This window comes from Myotis daubentonii, chromosome 10 (genome assembly GCF_963259705.1).
Source record: "Myotis daubentonii chromosome 10, mMyoDau2.1, whole genome shotgun sequence".
Taxonomy (NCBI): Eukaryota; Metazoa; Chordata; class Mammalia; order Chiroptera; family Vespertilionidae; genus Myotis; species Myotis daubentonii.
The window spans coordinates 16,430,153-16,451,551 of NC_081849.1; the positions used below are offsets into that span (position 1 = coordinate 16,430,153).

At 37.3% G+C, this 21,399-nt stretch overlaps 1 protein-coding gene across 2 annotated transcripts in view; it reads left to right on the forward strand.

The window, feature by feature from the left end:
• Positions 1–13,512, forward strand: part of ING3 (inhibitor of growth family member 3) — a 33,263-nt gene extending 19,751 nt beyond the window's left edge. Inside the window, exons 5-12 of one of the 2 annotated variants that reach the window (XM_059711646.1) lie at positions 2,330–2,426; positions 4,161–4,232; positions 5,015–5,134; positions 5,410–5,567; positions 6,089–6,282; positions 7,830–8,022; positions 9,161–9,199; positions 11,056–13,512. In XM_059711646.1, coding sequence (XP_059567629.1) covers positions 2,330–2,426; positions 4,161–4,232; positions 5,015–5,134; positions 5,410–5,567; positions 6,089–6,282; positions 7,830–8,022; positions 9,161–9,199; positions 11,056–11,172 — 990 coding nt within the window. In that variant the 3' untranslated portion in view covers positions 11,173–13,512. Of the gene's footprint in view, positions 1–2,329; positions 2,427–4,160; positions 4,233–5,014; positions 5,135–5,409; positions 5,568–6,088; positions 6,283–7,829; positions 8,023–9,160; positions 9,200–11,055 lie in introns of those variants that run through there. The other variant, XR_009454693.1, reaches the window with a different exon arrangement.
• The last annotated feature ends 7,887 nt before the right edge of the window (positions 13,513–21,399 follow it).

Sequence of the window (21,399 nt, forward strand, 5' to 3'; positions counted from 1 at the left end):
CTGTTTTATGAAGTTGCCCACCACAGTGTAGTTAAGGCTTTTCTGTGTTTGTTTATTTTAGTTATGAATTTGGATTTTGGAGTTATTAATTCTTTGGGTTCCATTGCTTTTTTTTGAACTATCTAGTATTGGAAATTCTCATCATTATTTTCCATGCTTTAAGGCATAATAAGCCTTATCAGCACTGTCTTTCATTAGTAAAGCAATCTTACCTGCAGGGATGGAGTGTGTGAAGTGTGTGATGTCTTCCTCTCCCCTTGACCCCACTCTCCCAACCGAGATTCCAGTGCTCTTCCTCTCTATACCATATACACCTGCTACAGGCCACACCATACTTTACTTTCTTTTTCTCTAAGAATACTATTTGTCTTCCTATCTCTCTACTTTCTAATTATTACTTCCTTTTCTGTCTATTTGAATGCCACCCAGTCTTCACTAACATTCATACTTCCTTTGTGTCTATTCTGCCCAATGTTTTATTTTTTTGGGGGGTGCTACTTCTGACCCTTTTTCAGCTGTTGCTTATTTGTTAGATCTAGAGTAAAGATATATTTCAAAACTTTATTATACTAAAAATATTATATAAATATTGATTTGTTAGCTACATTCTAATTATTATGAAGATGGATTCTCTCATACGTCATGTATCCTCCAAGTAACCCAGTGCTAAGCACATAATAAGAACTCAGTATTTATTAGTAGTATAATTGTAGGTAGGAAAAGTGGTGGATTAAGTGGTCTTGGAATTTAAATATGGGTATTTTTTTCTGATTTCCCTTGAGATTAAATTTTGACAATGTAAAATATATTCTTGAATAACTGAGGTCTGTGTTCACACTTTATTTTTTGAAAGGATGCTCAATCACCTGCAGGTTCTTTGAATAGGAGCAAGTGTCCATAATATGTGACCTTATAGGATTTTAAATATTGTAATTACAACCAAGCTCTGAAAAATAACTTGTGTGTGAAGAGGGAGGGACAGTTGGGCTTTAAATTACTGAAAAATCACAAACCAACACCCCAGTGGTTGCTGTTTTAATATACAAAATACAAATAATAAGATAATATTCCTATTTTTTCAAATTGAATTATATTACTCTGAGTTTAAAAAAAAAGTTGGCTTCTGCATATACAAGTTCAGAGGACAATGTTAAGCATAAATGGTGAAACAATTTATTACATATAGATCAGCGTTAAATCTCATTTCTGTAATACAGGAAATATTGACTTAATCCCTATGAGCCTTAGTTTCTTCGTATAAAGTAGAAACAATTATAACGTATCTCAAAAGGTTAGACGGAGGGCTAGAAAAGATAGACCATCTAATGCATCAAGCACTTTACCTGGTATCTAACACACAAATTGTCTCCTACTTTTCTCCCCCCCCCCTTATTTTAGATATACATTACTTAATTGAAATTCTTAAAGTTTTTGTTCTTGTAAGGTACCAGAGGCATTTTGATATTTGTAAGAAAGTTACTAATTATAACAGTGATCCTGTGGGAAATTAGAGTTTGAAAAAGAGGTTGTCAATAATGCAACATGAATATTTTTTCAAAGAATTTATGATTTTTTTCTTTCACTTCAAAGTAGTACATTTGAAAAAATAATACTAAGCTTAAAAAATAAATGAAGACTTGTTGCTAGTTTGAGGTATCATATAATTTTCTGAAATCAGTCAAAAGATCTCTAGGTGAATGAGAAAATAAAATTTGCCACCTTTACAAGGGCAGTAGTTTTATAGTAAAACTATTTTAACCGGGCTCTTTGAGGAATGCAGTTTTCTGGCTAAAAATTCCTTTTGTTTCAACCCTTTACATAAATGTCTTACTTTCCTGCCTTTGAGAAATATATGTATAGAATATCATAGCTTCTTTGTTTGTAGACTGAGGGTCTTTCATTGCTCATTCTAAATAACAACGATGTGGTATGGCCGTGTGGACGGCCTTGTTCTGAGTAGGGTCAGATCAGGCTAAAAGTAACCCAGGGCATACTATACTATGAAAAGTTACCAGCCCTCCTGCACCCCCCCCCCCCAATCCCTAATATCATTGTTGCTTTCGTTTTATATACCACTTTTTTCAGACATTTTCTAACAAATTGCAATTCTGCTTTCTTAAAACTGAAAATTTATTAAAGGAGACTTCGGAGATTATTTAGCCAGCATCTTCATTTTATAGATGAATAACCTGAAGTATAGGTTAATCGATCTGCTCAAGGATGCAAAACAGAATCATTAACAGAAATAAAGATGTAGGTTTCCTCATTAAACTGACACTTTAATAGTGTCCCAAATGTTGGTGGTTATCTTTGATCTTCTTTGAAACAGGTAGATCGACACTTGAGAAAGCTGGATCAGGAACTCGCTAAGTTTAAAATGGAGCTGGAAGCTGATAATGCTGGAATTACAGAAATATTAGAGAGGCGTAAGTAAAATTTACGTTTCCCATCCATGTTGGATAGTATGTGCACAAGTCACTGAGGAGAACTGGGCCCACGGAGACTTCTCAGATCCTGCGCTCGGTGGATGGTGGCAACCAGGTCCGAGAGCTTGGGCCTTGGCAGTTGAAACTGTTTGGGTCATGGAAACGGAGAGAGAGAACATAGAGTATTCTCACTGGCTATGAAAATAAAATGTGAAGTCATTCCACTTTTAATATGCATATATGCTAGTAAGCTGAATGGTAACAGCAGAGATTTAAAGAAAAATAACCATCTAGAACCAAGTCAACCATTTGTCATGAAATGTATTGACTTTGCCCTGCCCACTTAGCCTTTGTATAAATTGTAAGCTTTGAAGAAGGTTATTATTTCTCCTTAAGAATCGTTTTAAGGCTTTTCCTCAACTGTGTTAATAAGAAAAATTTTAATAGGCTCCATAGTCCTGTCTCTTTCCTCTAAATTTTCTTGGATCAGCGAGAAGCCATTTTAGTATTTCTTTGCAAGGTTCTCAGCTTGATCTCTTGCTCTGGTTACCCTTATAACGTCTTGGGTTTAACTAAGGAGATTTCCCAAAAGTGGAGACATAAGCTTTGTTGTTGTTTTTTTAAACTAATTTAGCATTTATTCCAACCTAAATAGGTGATGTCCATAAAAGCATGTGGTGTGATGTTAAGCCCAGAGTAGACACCAGCTAAATGTTAGTGAGCCAAATCAGTATTGTGGCTGATTTCTACTAGAATCTAGTTTAAGGGTTCAAACATCTTTTTTACTTGGTGCATTTCAGTGGCAAGAACATGTACATATTTCTACACACACACACCCGAAAAAATTTACTTACAGTGTTAGGTTATGTATCTCTGTTGATATGCTCTGTTAATATACTTTTGTTAACTAGAGAAGCAGCCAGATAGGAATCCATAGCTGTATTCAAAATGGATCCATCAATTTAGATGATCATTTAATTTAGTTGTGATATTTTTATTCCAGGGGAACCCTATCTGATAATAATAAGTATTTTGAGACAAAATAAAATGTCCTTTAGCTGCTTTGATTTTTTTTTTTTTTGACACACTGTAACAGAAATTCATGCCTATTCTGTACTGCAGGAAGGTTCACAAAGCATCCTCATGAGGACACAGACAAATGAAACTAAATTGGATCAAGATATAGAAACTGAACCACCCTATGCCCTGCCACAATTTCATCTCAAGGGATCACAATAAACACAGAACATTTATTTAAAAGTATTGTAAAGCTTGGCGGTAGATTCTGTGCTTCACTTTTCACAAGCAAAATCCCTTTACTATCTTAGGTCATTTCAGTGATCAAAGAATTTCCTTTTGTACAGTAATGTCCCGTTGCTTAATACTTTAGGATCTCCCATAGAAAAGAGTTATAATATCCATTCATACACTTATTTGGTACCTACTGTTGTGCATTCCCTTAATCGAAATTAGCATGCCTTGACCTGTTTTGTACGTAAGGTGAATATTGAGAAATGGATTACTTATTGTTTACAGAAAGTATGCAGTTGATTCAGGGTGAAATTGGCAGTGGTGACCTAATATGTTTGACTAAAGTGACACAGGCATATACATCAGAGTTTGCTAGTCCTCTGCTGAGTGAGGGTACACAATACCTGTAGTTGATTGACATGTAAAGTTCTGTGGTGACAGTTAATGACAGTGAATCTCTCTGTCATTTTTTTCTTTTTTCAGGATCTTTGGAATTAGATACTCCTTCCCAGCCAGTGAACAATCACCACGCTCATTCACATACTCCAGTGGAAAGTAAGTTTGGTTTATTAGTGCAAATAAAATTTTAAATAGAATTAAAAGCTCATATTACCTGTATATTTTTTTATTAGATCTACACAACTGATTGAGACATAAGTATCTTTCCTTTACTTTTCTTTCATTAGATATATATTTGTCATTGCAATTATTGGCAGACTTCTCTTCTTCACTTGGGAAAAGCATCTTTGATTTGGGAACAGGGATCTGTTTTTCCCTAAAATCCATAGAGGAAGACTGTATGGTACTAATAGCAGCATATACTTCCTACACACAATACCTAAGGCAGACAACAAAGTACTCCGTGGCGGGCTCTTCGTCTTTTTCATTCTTGCTTCTCCAGTGCTTAGTCTACTGCTTGGCAGAAATAATGTTTCACTTAGTGACTAAGTGAATGGTAAGCCAGTTGGCTTGATGACTGTCTGCATTTTTTGACAGATCAATTTGACATGATAGAAGGGTTGATTGAAAATTTATCTAAATTGTAGATAATGTTTTCAAAACAGAATTTCCCTCATGCTACATGTGAACCCATTGTGCATCGATGAATTAACTTCAGTACTTTCCTACTAAAATTTTTTTTTAATGTCTAAGAAGTTTGCTCTTGATAAAACATGTAGCATAGAGAGTTCTGTTTGTCCTCTTATAAGAAAACATAATGTTCTGTATATCATGAGGAACTCAGATCATAAAATGTACCAGTTTATAACTAAATGGAAGTATTATGCATTGTCTGTATTTCTCTAAAGTTAAAAAACACATGGATTCTTTATATGCAGAAAGGAAGTATAATCCAACTTCTCACCATACGACAACAGATCATATTCCTGAAAAGAAGTTTAAATCTGAAGCTCTTCTCTCTACCCTAACATCTGATGCCTCTAAGGAAAATACACTAGGTAAGTATTCTTAAATGTGATTGGTTGCTTTTGCTTGTTCATGTTAAAATAAGGGAAAATTAAAGCACTCAGGATTAATGAATATACAGAATCTTTACCTGGTTAATTTCTACATAAGGAGAAAGAAGAAAAAGGAAAAATATGACATGAAAATTTTATAGAGACATGAAAATTTTAAATTCATGATTATATCTGTTGTGAGAAATAAAGTATTTTAAACACACTAACATTATGTTCTCTCTGACCATTTCTATTTATTCTTTAATTCTACACAGGTTGTCGAAATAATAATTCTACGGCCTCATCCAACAATGCTTACAATGTGAATTCCTCCCAACCTCTGGCCTCCTATAATATTGGCTCATTATCTTCAGGAACTGGTGCAGGGGCAATTACCATGGCAGCTGCTCAAGCAGTTCAAGCTACAGCTCAGGTAAAAAATGGAAAAGGTGTGGAACAAGGTGTTTCGTTTTGTTCGAAATATTGGCAAATTCTAGTAGAAACAACTAGGTGTGGACAGGAAGTTTTCTTAATTGCACAGGTTCATTTTTAAGTCATAGTTTTATGATATCTGATATTTTATTTAAAGAAATGAACATGCAGAAATTACTTGATTGATAGTGAAAAATAAAAAATAGATTCATACAGTCTCATGCAGAGTCCTTCTCACAATAATTGCTCATGATGTCCATGTTCTTGACTATAACCCACAGCACCTGCTAGGACAATACTTTGTTCTATCTACCCGTTCCAGGGCGTTCTCTGTAGCCGCAGAACATAGGTTGCCTTGATTTTAAATTCTTTACACAAAATAGCTTAAAATTATAATGATGAAAATGGTTTAAACAAAATAAATTAGAATTGGTTAAACCAAAGTAATGTAACTACTAATACTTAAGAAAGACAATCTACATATATATGTATATTAATACTGTCAATTAATGTCTATTCAAGATGAAAGAGGGCCGAAGGACATCAAGTTTAAAAGCCAGTTATGAAGCGTTTAAAAATAATGACTTTCAGCTGGGAAAGGAGTTTTCAATGCCCAGGGAAACAGCTGGCTTTTCATCATCTTCAGCGCTCATGACTACATTGACACAGAATGCCAGTTCATCAGCAGCAGACTCACGGAGTGGGAGAAAGAGCAAGTAAGTCTTATTGCTACGGGAGCCCTGTCCCTTTACCAAGCATGCAGCTGGCAGGCATCCCCTGGCTTTCATGTCAAACAGAGGCAGCATATGAGGGGTCAGGATGCTTGGAGAGGTGAAAGGCATGGCATTGTCATTCACACTGCTGTACTCTGAAGAGGTAAAGTCTTTAAAAAGGGTTAAGAGTCTTTAATTTTTCTAGTCTTAAATTGGGTTTATTAATTATTTCTGTTTACTTTCTTTTATTCGTTAGGATAAACCATTTCATGAAACTTTCTTCATTTATAACCTCTTATTTTAGGCAAATTAATACATAAAATACAAATTAAATCCTGGGAATTTTTTGTTTTTAAATAAGATTCTTCATTTTGATTAAGAACAACGTGTCTTAATTCTTGGTCTTATGTCCCCAAAATTGAAATTATGAATATATCCCTAGATTTTGTATATTATACTCTTAGGATGATTGTATTGACTTTAAATATGAAAACAGTGGTACTTGGCAATGTCTGTCCTAAGTACCTGCATATGCTAGGTGTTCATACAGAATGAAAGTTCAAATGCTAGGCCAACAGAATTAGTTACCTAATAATTGTATTATAATTTTTTAATGTAGTCTATTTTTGTAAGTCCCTGAAAGAATGATCAATGTAGAATTACCACAAAAGTGCTAAGTATTTTAAAAATTAATTCATCTTAATGACCCAAATTTATTACAACTGCCAGTGATAAATTTTTGTATTTTTACAATTGAATTAGCATGCAGATAATGGTAAGTTACTTGTGAATTTTAAAACTTTTGGTTTCCTGTCCTACATAGGTAAGTATTCACACTTTGGTTGATGATCATGATCATTTTTACCAAATGCTTTTTTTAAAAATATGTTTGTTTGTTTTTTATCTTTTAGAGAGAGAGAGAGAGAGAGAGAGAGAGAGAGAGAGAGAGAGAGAGAGAGAGAAACATCGATGAGAGAGAAACATTGATCGGCTGCCTCCTGCACATCCCATACTGGGGATCAAGCCTGCAACTCGGACATGTGCCTGACCAGGAATCGAATCAGTGACCTCTTGGTGCATGGGAGGACACTCAACCACTGAGCCACACTGGCCAGACTCACCAAATGCTTTTGTATACATCTTGGTATTTTAGATTTTGATGAAGAGTATTCAGTGTGCTTAAAAATACAAAGAATATCTGTAAGGGAGCCATAACTAATACTAGTTCTTAAAGATATTGCCTACAATTTAAGTCAATAGTAAATAGTAACTGATTAAAAAATTACTTTAAAAACTCTGAAATATTTTGAAAAAAATTTCCTTTTGAATACCTTTATTCTCCAGATAACAAAAAATTTTAAAGAAAAATAAATCATGAAAAATGTTGCTCTTTGTTGTTCTAAATGATTATGCTTTTAAAACTATCAGATTACTTTAATTTGATCTTAAACATTAATTTATATATTTGATTTCATACCACTTTTATTTAGTAGTTATTCTCAGGTAACTTCTGGATGCTGAGCAAATAAAACTGATGCTGTTTTTTTCAGAAACAACAACAAGTCTTCAAGCCAGCAGTCATCCTCGTCCTCCTCCTCCTCTTCCTTGTCATCGTGTTCTTCATCGTCAACTGTTGTACAAGAAATCTCTCAACAAACAACAGTAGTACCAGAATCCGATTCAAATAGTCAGGTCGATTGGACTTATGATCCAAATGAACCACGATATTGCATCTGTAATCAGGTAAAAGTCTGGCATGTGTCTATAAAAGCATAATCTGAACAAACTAGGAAAAAACAATTTCATTTTTTTTTCAAGTGCTATTTTTACTCCAGTTAAAATACCCTTGCTTTTTTTATACATATACAATTTTCTCTGGCTTTTTATAAAAATGACGTTTGTTGTAAATACAAAGAGTATAAAGAAACATGTAAGTTATCCATAATCTCAGCCCTCAGATATAACCTGTAATTAAGCATTTTTTGTACCGCTACTACATATCCCACGTGCATATTGTCTTAGTCTGTTCGTGTTGCCATAATAGTATATACCACGGGCTGCGTGGTTTAAAGAACAGAACTCTATTCCTCACAGTTCTGGAGACTGGGTAGTCCAAGATGAAGGTGCTGACTGATTTCATTCCTGGGTTAAGGAAAGGAAATCTTGTATAAATCTTGGCAAATAAAAGCAGGTTACCTACAAAAGAACAAAATCAGATTCACCCACAATTTCCCCTCCATAACACTAACAATCAGAAGTTGATGAAATATGTATGTAGAACTTTGAGGGAGAAATTTGAGTGTTCCCCAAAAAACTGTCACCCAGAGTAAAGTTATTGTTCATGTCCATAGAATCTGAAAGTATGCCATCTAGTTGCCTTTTCTGGAAAATTATTCAGTCCATTGAGAACTTCAATGAATTCAGGAGTTAGGAAGTTGTGCTATAAAGTGCCAGCAGTGTACCGCAAAAAGGAAAATGAGAAAGGACATATAATACGTAATGAGTTTAGAAGTTTCAATGAAATGGACTGTTGACTGCTAAAATGTAGATGACCTAATGTGACCCAAGAAAAAATTAAAACCGAAGCAGGTAAGTAACCAAAAAAGAAACTTAAGGTCTTTAATAAAGGAACCATCCACAGAGATGACTCCCACAGAGCAGGTTCTTTCAGACTTTCAAAGGGCATACAATTTCTGTGTGTCTCCCCCCCGCCTCCGTAAAGTCTTTTGGAAAAACTAGGTAAATGTATAAATCTGTGTACCCTGTTTCTTAATGCAAGTGTATATTCAGTGTATTTTCATTTTCTAATAGTATCATAAACAGTTAATTTGGATTTAGATGCTTGTTCTATAGTGATAATAAGATTTTTTTCTTTAACCAGGTATCCTATGGTGAGATGGTGGGCTGTGATAACCAAGATGTAAGTATCACATTTTTCTATTCAGGAATGAAAAAAATCACATTATTATTTGAATATTTTTATTTATTGTGTCTTTCAGTCTAACCCAGAAAACAGTTTGCAGTTATGTTAATTATGTCATATTAGTGCTAGAAATATTCCTCTCCAAAATAGGATAGTGTCTCTTAATGTCTTCCCTATTTTAACTTTTAAAGCTAATTTTATGGTTTTATGCAAATTGTATTTCTCAAAAAGGTGTTACATTGTATGAAAATTAGAAACATCCTCTCCCCCTTTGCTAAAGAATATTGTGTTTGCTAGAATTCAATTCACTTATCACAGTGAAGAATTGGAACTTGAAAACAATACATTTTTTCAAGAAGCATGGTGCTTAGGTGAAGGGTGGGATGTTGAGCATCTAATGTAAGATTATTTTCCTCCCATTAGTGTAGTATGTCCTATTGTACTCTGCAGGTGTCAGCTGATATAAAAAAAATCACTTATATTAAAAAAAAAGGAGTCTTAAAATTGCTCTTCTTCTGAAAGCTTACTTTTGATTAGAGATACTCTTTATTGAATGCTGAGAATATGTTTGTTTAGTAATTTTCACTCCCTCCTTACTTTCATATAACTCTTTTGTCCATCTTTTACTCCAGAGGGGTAACAACTCCGAATTCTATAGAAATCCTACTCGGGAATGTTATGCTAAGAGATTTAAATTTATAAACAGTGTAAAGATTGAGCAGGGTTGGCTAGGTACCTTGAAATTTGGACTTTCTCTGACTTGACAGGGTCCCAAAAACATGTTCGCATAGAAAGAGAAAGACCCTCCTTCCACTTCCCTCTTTAGAATCACTTGTGGGCTGCTGGTAATGATTGTAAAACAGTATTGCCCAAGCATTTAAAGAACACCATTGGAAACTGTCTCCTAGGCAGTTAGTGGAAATGACAAATCAGATTTCTGTGATTAACCTATCATATTCTGATCTCTCTCATTCCCAGTTAAGATTTTCTGAATGCTAAGGTTTTCTATGGAAGTGTAGAACTGCCTAATATATTGCAGAGTACAGCACTATTCCTCTCTGCATATCTAGGAATGGGTTTATCCAAAAGGGAAAGCCAGGGCATTCCTTTATGTCTTTAATTACAAGTAGCTTATTCTACTCCATGTGGGAGCGAATAAAGCTGAATCCTCCTATATAATAAAAGGGTGATATGCAAATTGACCAAACAGCCAAACAACAGTCGTTATGATGCGCACTCACCACCAGGGGGCAGACACTCAATGCAGGAGCCGCCCCCTGGTGGTCAGTGCGCTCCCACAGGGTGAGTGCTGCTCAGCCAGAAGCCCAGAAGCCCGCCTCCACGGCAGCATTAAGGATGTTTGACTCGGGAGTGGGCCTAAGCCTTCAGTCAGACATCCCCTGAGGGCTCTTGGACTGCGAGAGGGTGCAGGCCAGGCTGAGGGACCACCTCCCTTCCCCAGTGCACGAATCTCATGCACCAGGCCTCTAGTATTAAATAAAATCTTTAAAATAAATTTCTTTTTACATAAGAGACCCATCTCACTTATCTTTAAAGTTGGTATCAACTTACTCTCCAAGAAAATGAAAATTAGTAAAGTTTAGTTCATTATTTAGAATTATGGAAATAGATTACATGAATCTCAGTTAACAAAGGTACATAATTTTTCTGTGCCTCCATTGCCTCATCTCCGAAGCTTATCAGTTGGACTGTGTTGTTTATAAATCAGCTCCTAGATCTAAACATTATGTTTCCATTAATCTAATATTTGGTGTAGTGGACATATTTTAATATACTCTCTAATCTTTAGAAGAACTAAAAACTAAAAACTTCTTTGCAATTTTGCTTTCTAGTGCCCTATAGAATGGTTCCATTATGGATGCGTTGGGTTGACAGAAGCACCAAAAGGAAAATGGTACTGTCCACAGTGTACTGCTGCCATGAAGAGAAGAGGCAGTCGGCACAAATAAAGATGGTCATTTCATTTGAGAAAGAGTAAGACTTAAACTAAACATTTTATATAGGACTTTAAAAGAGAAGAAAAGAGAAAGAAGATACAGTGCATTTCCAGGCAACCACTTAAAGGATTTACATAGGCAATCCTGTTAGATCTTGAACTTGAATTTTATGGGTTGTATTTTAATAATGTAAGTAAATTATTTATGCACTCCTGGTGTGCTATGAATATTATTCCAGTTAGCCTTGGATTCTTTCAGTGGCCAACATATGCAGACATTTGTACTCCTCAGCCGTTTTCACAAAGTAATGGGCATTCTATAATTTAGACTTTAAGAATTCCAACGATGAAGGTTTTAAGAAAAGTATTTTATATTCAACAGGTATGTTCTGCTGCATGTACTGCACTCCAGAGCTGTTATGTAATACTGTATATAAATGGTTAAAAAAAAGGTAGTGCTTCTAAAAAGAATTTAAGATAATGGTTTTTTAAATGCCTTTATAATAAGCTTTGTTTCTTTGTGAAACTACATTCAGCAGGCTGAAGGAAGTGGTTCATGTGATGAAGTGAGCGGGTGTCCTCTAGAGTACTGGGTACATACACAGAAACTCCTGTAGGTAAAAGCTAACCTGTGCTATTAGTCTTTCTATGTCTCTACATCCAAACTGAGTGCAGTTCATGAGGGTGGGCGGGGAGGGGCTGAAGGGGAAAGCGTATTAAAGTGATACATTTTTATACCAAATGTGTTTATTTTTTTGTGCAAGTAATCCTTAAAATTGGAATTGTATTAGGTGTTAAAATAAAGTTTTTAAAAAATTACTTGTATTTATACTTTACACACTTAATGAAAATTTCTCAATTCTAATTAAATTCCAATTTTCATAATCTAAGGACTGAGGCCCAGGACACAGAAAGCTGTTTAATCTGTGATTTCTTTAATAATGCTTAGAATTTGTGATGTGAAAATAAGGGAAAGACATTTTTAATGTAAATTTGAAATGCAGATGTATTTTTTTAGATCATCTCTCTGACTTTTCCTTCAGTTGGAAGGACATGAAAGAAGTCTAATTACAGCAGGTAAAATGAAAATAATGGTTATAGATATTTGACTTAAGGCAGTGTGGCCAATTTAAGTAAAGCGACCCCTGGATTGGAGCTTAAAATTCAGTTCTGTTTTTTATTTTACCATATATTAGTATGACAGTTAATTCAATTTTTTAATCACTCTGGGCCTTACTAAACCAGGGTGATGCTAGCTGTAGGAAGTCTCTAAAGCACTTCTATGGTTTTATTCTATAGGTGCTATTTAAATTATAAATTTTGCATACTATTGAGTCTGGTCAGTAGAAAAATCCTTAAAGCTTTTAAAATATTTATTATGTCATATTTTTTATATCAAAACGTACTGGGTACATCAGATTTTTACTTTAATGAAAACTACTTATGAGCCTCTTAGAACTTATTCAGAAAACTGTGACGTCTATGCAATGCTACCCAAAGGGTTTGGGTTAGATAGGGGATTTCAGAGTTCTCTTCCAGCTTCCCAATGCCACAGCTCTGAGCTGCTGCAGTCTGTTTTATAACTGGACAGCCCATAAAGCTAAGTTAGGTTCATTTGTGGGTTCCCATGATTTCATAGTATCACTAGTATCACAATTTGGTGGTACTCAATATTTCATGGAAATTTTATAAATCTTTAAGAAATAATATATAACGTAGTATTCAATTAGCTTATCAGCATGTTGCCTGGAGATGCTTAGTGTTATTGTTTAATGTTCTAATTAAATGTAATGATTTTCCCAAACTTATTTGTATTATAGGAATTGGTCAAAGGATAAAGCCTTATATTCAGCCTTATTTTCAGAGAAAGTTCCTTGTCAGAGTCAGGAACATCCCTACTTCCAGCTGCTACAGCCCTTTTCAGTATGTGAATTCCACTGCTTCCCAAATCACTCCGAAAACATTTTGACAAATCTTCAACTCAAACATTGACTATTTTGTGAAGTGTGTATAAAGAAGTAAACCAAAACTTTGTGCAGTTATTTAATAATGGGTGGAACCTGTTAATATCTCAGATAGCCAGACATGGAACTACCTCATCAAAAATAATGTGGCCAACTATTAGTGTTTGTTGTGACATTGACAAGGGGTATGATGAGCATTTTTGGTATTATCAAATACACATTCAAAAATCTTTGTTGTGTACAAAACTCATGTAACAATTGGTGGCATAAAAAAAATACAAATGTGGGTTCACAGTTTATAGGTGGGGAAAATTGAGGCCTTACTGCTGTGGAGTGTATATTAAAATGTTCATGGTAACACACTTGAAGCAATAAATGGCTTAATTAAATGCCTAAATGAAGCTGAGTGTTTGATAAACATACAATCATTCTTTTTAAGGGCAGTTAAATTTTTTTGCTCTTTTCTCCTTTAAAGCAAATTGTACCTATTTTAGATTTTTAGCAACCTTAGGCTGATAAGCAATAGTGCCCTTTGTCCTTAGACCTCAAAAATGGTCTTCTTGATCTAATGAATTAATTCAACCTTAGAAAAATAGATGACCGCTATACTTGGTTTGGAAGGGGTAAGATACTCTTTGCACGTGTAGACATTATCGAATGTAGACATTCAACTCTCACACGTTTAAAAAGAAATCTTCCAACAAATGGGCTTTAAGAGGAAAGATGCCCTAGAAAATGCTTATAATTTAACAAACATTAAGCACCTAAATGTTGAGAATTCAGAAATGCAGGTGTGTGTGTGTGTTTGTGTGTGTTCCTGTGGGAAGCGGGAAGGACAGACATGTCCTCAAACAGTTGCGGTATGTTTTCTTTTTTTAAATATATTTTATTGATTTTTTTTTTTTTAACAGAGGAAGGGAGAGGAATAGAGAGTTAGAAACATCGATGATAGGGAAACATCGATCAGCTGCCTCCTGCACACTCCCTACTGGGGATGTGCCCGCAACCAAGGTGCATGCCCTTGACTGGAATTGAGCCTGAGACCCTTTAGTCTGCAGGCCGATGCTCTACCCACTGAGCCAAACCAGTTAGGGCCAGTTGCGGTATTTTGATACATGCGATAGAGTATGAGTATACAAAGCTCTCTGGGAACACTGGGAGACTTGACCTAGGAGGTTTCATTTGAACTGATTCCTAAAGATGGATAGTAGAGACGGTTTTCAAGGCAGAAGAGATTGTTCAACAACCACATACATTCTGGGAACTTAAAAGTAGTCAAGAATGGGTAGACATGGGGTAGAGAGATGTGTCAGGTCAGGGAACGAAGCCAGAAGCTGGGCAAGAGTCTATTCAGGAAGAACATTTTACACTGTGCCATGGAATTGTTTGTTCATAGGAATAGTAGTGACATTTCCTTATTGTTGGTTAAATACATTGTTATTATTTATCAATTTAATAAAATAGCATTTTTTATGTTTGTATTGATTTTTAGAGAGAGAGGAAGGGAGAAGGAGAGAGAGAAAAACATCAATGTGACAGCGAAACATCGATGGGCTGCCTCCTGCACACCCCCTGCCGGGAATTGAGTCCACAACCCAGGCATGTATCCTGATCAGGAACTGAACTGGCAATCTCTTGGTGCACAGGATGGTACCCAACCAACTGAGCCACATCGGCCAGGGCAGCATTTTTTTAAATAAGATGATAAAATCAGCCCTGGCCCGTGTGACTCGGTGGAGAGCATCGGCCAGTGCACCAAAGGGTCACAGGTTCCATTCCTGGTCAAGGGCACATACCTGGGTTGTAGGTTTGTTCCTTGGCCTGGTTGGGGCGCATGTGGTAGGCAACCTATTGATGTGTCTCTCTCAAATTGATGTTTTGCTCTCTGTCCTCCCCTCTCCCTCCCCCCCCCCCCCCAATCCCCTGCGTTCACACTATCTAAAAATCTAAAAATCAATGGGAAAAATATCCTTGGGTGAGGATTTAAAAAAAAAATTACAGGCTGACAATAGTTAATTATCTAAACTTGGAAATATTTTAAAAATTCTATACTTAAGATTAACCTTTTCTCCCATATTTTGAAACACTACAAATTAGAATTGCTAGTCAAGATTTTTAGATTTCCTTTTTAGATGATAAATCTAAAATATTTAAGCAGATTGTGATTTCTGACCCAGGATCTTAATAGTCATGATTTGATTTTGCTACAGAGAAGTAAGTTAAAGTTTAAAGTTATGAACTGACTTCAGTATTTTTTTATTGTAATTAAAGTTTGTCATAAAAAAGAGGCATATTCCCTCTGGCCATTTATATTTTAAGGTAGTAAGTCATGTATATCTTATAAGTCAATATCTTAACTAATAAATTATTAGAGACTTCGATATATCAAAATGTTTTTTGAGATAAATTTAATTTCTTAATAAATTCTTTAGAGCCATATGATTCAGTTTTTAGTTAAGTCATAGCCCCTTTTTATTTTCTTTACTGATGGCAAAAGAGGCATTATAATCATTCATTTTCCTGCTGCTTATTAACAGTTCATAGCCAGTGTGGTGAGTGAGTGTGGGGAATGTGTATGCGTGTGTGCATGCTGCTTATTCTCATTCTGTTCCTCATTGCCTACTCTAATGAATAAGAATATAGGCAGTCCTCGGGTTACGTCGGACTCAGCGTATGTTGTTTTGTGGTTATGTCGCCATCTCCCATTTACAGTATTTAAAAAAAAAAAGTTCCGTCATTGCCACGTATGTACATAGGTGCTTTATGTTTTTTATTACTTATTTACCACAAGTAAAGGTCAGGAATTGTTATCTTTTAAATTTTTTTTACTGTTTCACTTCATTACTGCTGTGTATGTGCTCCATGTGAGTGACGTAGGTGCTTATGTAGGTGGGTTCCGACTTACGGCGAAAATTGCATCACTTCGTGCCATAGGAACAGATCTCCAGCGTAACCCGAGGACCTATAGTAGTTTTCCTGTCCTAGCTGGTTTGGCTCAGTGGATAGAACGTCGGCCTGTGGACTGAAGGGTCCCAGGTTCAATTCCGGTCAAGGGCATATGCTTAGGTTGCGGCTTGATCCCCAGCAGGGGGTGTGCAGGAGGCAGCCAATCAATGATTCCCTCTCATCATTGATGTTTCTATCTTTCTCTCCCTTCCTATCTGAAATCAATAAAAGTATATTTGAAAAAGAAAAAAGAATAGTTTTCCTTAGGAAAGTATGTAAGTGCTAGTCTCCAATAATGAACTAATTAAAACATTCACAAATTTAACATCAGTTGTAGGGAAAAGCAATGGTCATATTTTAATTCTCTTTGCATGGTTAAATCTACCCCAGGAGAGGGACCCTCCGTGTTGAAAATAAGAACAATTGTAATAGTTACCAAGTTACTTTAAAAAGTTTTCTAGGTCAAATGCAATACAAGGGGCCAGTCAGGAATATTTCCAAGTAACTCCGAGCATAAATATGAGTCAGTTCATTAGAATGATTTACTAATATTATAACTAGTTAGTAGACGTTTTAGTATGTCTTCCCCATATTCATATCCTTGAAGCACTTTGTATTTATCTTTAATAGGACAAATGACTTTTTTTAATGGGTTTCTCAAGTGTGCCAAAAGATGTTCTCACTTTACCAGTTGTTGTCATTTATATATGTTAAAAGACCAGTCCAGTTCTCTTGTTGAAAACAAGAAAAAAATTAAGCTGATATATCAGAGATCATACGTTTTAGATATAGAGGTAATCTTTTGACTTTATGTGGTATACCTGTGACCAAAAAACCTTGTCAAAGAATGTTTCCTTCTTATCACCCAGACTAGCGACTGGATGCACGAAATTCACTCATGGTTAGGGTCCCTAGGCCTGGCCAGTGATCAGGGCTGATTGGGGCCTTCCAGCTGCCCGCCAGAGCCTCCCTTCCCCAGCTGCTGGCCAGGGCCTTCCTTCATTCCGTGCCGCCAGCTGTTGGTCACACGTCATAGCGAGCAATTGAACTTCTGGTCTCCTGGTTGAACTCCTGAAGGGACAATTTTCATGTTAGGCTTTTATAGATATAGATTAGCTAAATCAGTGGTTCTCAACCTTGGCTGCACATTAGAAGCACCTGGGAATCTTTTTAAAATCCTGATTTCTGGGTCTCATCCTCCGGAAATTCTGTTTCTTTGTTATGGGGTGGGGCCACAAAATTAGTAACAAAGAAACAGAATTTCCAGAGGATGAGGCCCAGAAATCAGGATTTAAAAAGATTCCCAGGTGCTTCTAATGTGCAGCCAAGGTTGAGAACCACTGAGCTAAATGAATGCCAGCCTTCATCAGAGTGATAAGACAAAACCTACCCACCTCCCATTCCCCCATCATATACATTAGTTTCTTAGGAAGCAAATTTAATACTGTAAACATTTCAAAATACCTTTTCTGAAAATAAAAATAGATGACTGAATTGTGATTACATTTCAAAAAGAAACAAGCTAAATTATGTGACTTTCTTGAGGCAATTTTTAAAATGTATTATCATTCCAAGGAATATTGCAGATCTACAGAGAAATCAAATGAGATATCTGTTTGAGTAAAAGAACATAATTTGATACTATGATATGAAAAAAGAAAGCTAAGTTTGTATATTTTTTCTGTGTCTACTAGAGGCCTGGTGCATGAAAATTCATGCACTGGTAGGGGGAACCCTCAAGCCGGCTTGCTTACAGTCCGGGAGCCCTCAGGGGCAGGAGGCGAGCCGGCCATCAGGGGAAGGCAATGCCCCCATCACACCTCTGCTGCTGTCACTGCCAACAGCACAAGCCTTGGCCGGCCCTGGTTACCTGAGCCTCGGGCAGCCCTGGGCAGCTGGGCAGCTGCCATCCGAGGCTTGCCTGTGCCTCGGGCCTGCCCTGGGGGACTGGGGGGCTGAGGGTGGGTCTGGCCGCACCACGGGCCTGCCACCCCCGGCAGGACTGAAAGGACTGGAGGACCCCAGTGGGGCTGAGGGGACTGGGTGCTACGATCTTCTGGTATGGGCGCCGCCATCTTTGTGATGGTGTGATGGTCAGTTTGCATATTCTGTATTTATTAAATTGGATACTAATAATAGAGGAATATGCAAATTGTTGGGGACACCGTCACAGTAATAGTAATGGCTGAACAGCAGGCTGGCAGGCTGCATGGGGCGACAAGGCTGGCAGAGGGGTTAGTGAGGGACTACCAAATGACTGAACAGCAGGCTGAGTGGGGCGACCATGCTGGCAGGGGAGTTAGTTAGGACAACCAAATGACTGAGCAGCTTGCTGCGTGGGGTGACCAGGCCGGCAGGGGGGCTAGTAAGGGACCACCAAATGACTGAACAAGCAGGCTGCTTGGGGTGACCAGGCTGGCGGGGGAGGGGGGCAGTTGGGGTGCCCAGGGGGGCAGTTGGGGGTGACCAGGCTGGCAAGACGGGCAGTAACAGGTGACCAGGCTGGTGGGGGGGGGCAGTAAGGGGCAACCAGGTCATTAGGGGAGCAGTTAGTGGCAACCAGGCCAGCGGGGCACAGGGGGGAGGGCAGTTGGGGGCGATCAGGCTGGCAGGCAGAGGGAGTTAGTGGTGATCAAGAGGAATTTCCTGGATTGGAGAGTGTGCAGGCTGGGTTGAGGGGACCCCTCCACCCCATGCACGAATTTTGTGCACTGGTCCTCTAGTTGATTGATAAAAACATAGGAATTCTGACTTTATGACAAGGTATAGGTGTCCTAAAGAAAGAAAAATAATAATTCGTTGGATTAAATGTTTGCCATTCTACCTGAGTGCTCACTGCTTGAAGTAAGTAGTTTATCTATTTGTCAGTCTTTCTATCTACTATCTGTTTGTCTTTAGAATGTATGTGTAAATATATGTATGTGTACTAGTATATGTATATGTGTATGCATATATAAAGTCTTTTAGAGGATGCAAATCTTAGCAAATTTGAGAGACTTAGAGGAGATCATATGCACAAAGTTGCATTTGTTTGAGGAGGCAATATAATTACACATTCAGAAGTGGTGAAATCCCAATGTCATTGCCACAGACTGCTCAAGTACTCACTATTGTAATTTAAGTGACAGGAAATCTTAGCCACATGCAGACATTGTGCAACAACAATTTCTTTGGTAAATTTCAGTTCCCAACTTCAGCACTATTGACATTTGTGCTGAATGATTCTTTGTTGTGGAGCTGTGTCCCTCACACCTGCACACTAGATGTCCGTAGCAGCCTCCACCCTCAAGTGTGACAACCAGCAAGGTGTCTAGACATTGCCAAATGTGTTCTGGGGAACAAAATTGTCCCACTGGATGTGAAATACTTCATGTGCAAAACATTGGAATATCATGGAAAAGATTTGAATTAATGTGTAGATCTCAACAAATACGAAGTAAATCACTCAGGAATCTCTGGCTGGGTATCTCAGTTGGTTAGTGTTGTTCCCGCTACACCAATGTTGTAGCTTCGATCCCCAGTCAGGGCACATGCAAGAATCAACCAAGGAATGCATAAGTAAGTGGAACAATAAAGCAATGTTTTTCTCTTTCCCTTCCAATCTGTAAAATCAATAAACTTAAAAAAATATTTAAATCATAGGAAGACACGAGTATGGAGATGAGTAAAATAGTTCTGTCATTAAGCACACTATATTGTAAAGAGATATAAGTACACTAGTAATTAAAATACAGCACAGAATTCAACAAAAGTAAATTTGGTACTGGTGCAAGCATTTTCAAATCGCTTATAAAGAGAGAAAGCTGTGCCCTAGCTGGTTTGGCTCAGTGAATAGAGCATCAGCCTGCGGACTGAAGGGTCCCAGGTTTGATTCTGGTCAAGGGCACATGCCTGGGTTGCGGGCTCCATCCCCAGTAGGGGGCATGCTGGAGGCAGCCAATCAATGATTCTCATTATTGATGTTTCTCTCTCTCTCCTTCCTCTCTGAAATCAATAAAATATATTTTTAAAATAAAAGAAAGCTGTGAAAAATGAGCCATGTACCCAGTTGAGAACTGTGAAGAGCTGCTGAGTGTGCAGAAGGTCCTTGAGTAGCATTGTTTCCATTCAGCATCATTTGGTTATAACGTTGACGAGAGAAATAAAATCGATTCTCGGTTGGGCCTTTGGGTTTTCTCCAAGGATTCCAGTTTCCTCCACGTCACAAAGATGTGCACCCGAGGTGAGCTGGTGTCCACGTTGTCCCAGTCTGAGTTAGTGTGATGGGTGTGAGTGCCCTGCTGTGGAAGGACATCCTGTCCAGGGTGGGTTCATCCCTGTACCTTAAACTACTGGGGTAGGCTCTGGTATCAGTGGGTTGGAAATCATCTTTCCTGTTTTTATTAATCTTTTTAAAAAATCCTCCAAGGACATGATTAGAGTGAGAAAGGGAGAGAGAGAGAGAGAGAGAGAGAGAGAGAGAGAGAGAGAGAGAGAGAGAGAGAGAGAGAGAGAGAGACATCAATTGGTTGCCTTCAGAGAGAGAGAGAGAGAGAGAAAGAAACATCAATTGGTTGCCTTCCACACGCTCCCCAATTGGGACACAAATCTGCAACCCAGGTATGTGCCCTGACCAGGCATTAAATTGACAATCTTTCCATGGGTGGGACAATGCTCAACCAACTGAGCCACTCCAACCAGGCTATTCACCTTAAATGTATGTATAATTCACATATATTTCGATGTCTAATATCAGAAGTGTTTTGAATCTTTCATTAGAAGTTTGGTGATGTTTCTGTAATTAGAAATGTGCTGTAAGAATTTGATTTTTAATTATATCAAGTCACCCAGTAGTTCTCAACCTTGGCTGCACATTAGAAGCACCTGGGAATCTTTTTAAAATCCTGATTTCTGGGCCTCATCCTCGGGAAATTCTGTTTCTTTGTTATGGGGTGGGGCCACAACATTAGTAACAAAGAAACAGAATTTCCGGAGGATGAGGCCCAGAAATCAGGATTTAAAAAAGATTCCCAGGTGCTTCTAATGTGCAGCCAAGGTTGAGAACCACTGAAGTAACCTATGATAAAATTGATCTCACCTGTCATTTTGTTTAAAATCGCCATGTCCCAGAACCTACTGATGACATTAAATGAGGACCTATTGTGTGCCCATTTAAAAAGGCAGTGCCAAGTATTGTCATGTGAGACCTCCAGGTGATTTGTATGCTCAGAAATACTGGTCTTGTGGGCAATTTTAAATGAAAAGTATTTAGTTTGAAGCATTTGTTTTATTTCAACTGTTGTTCATCTAGAAACAGTGCAGAATGCTTGTTCAAATAAATACATCCAACA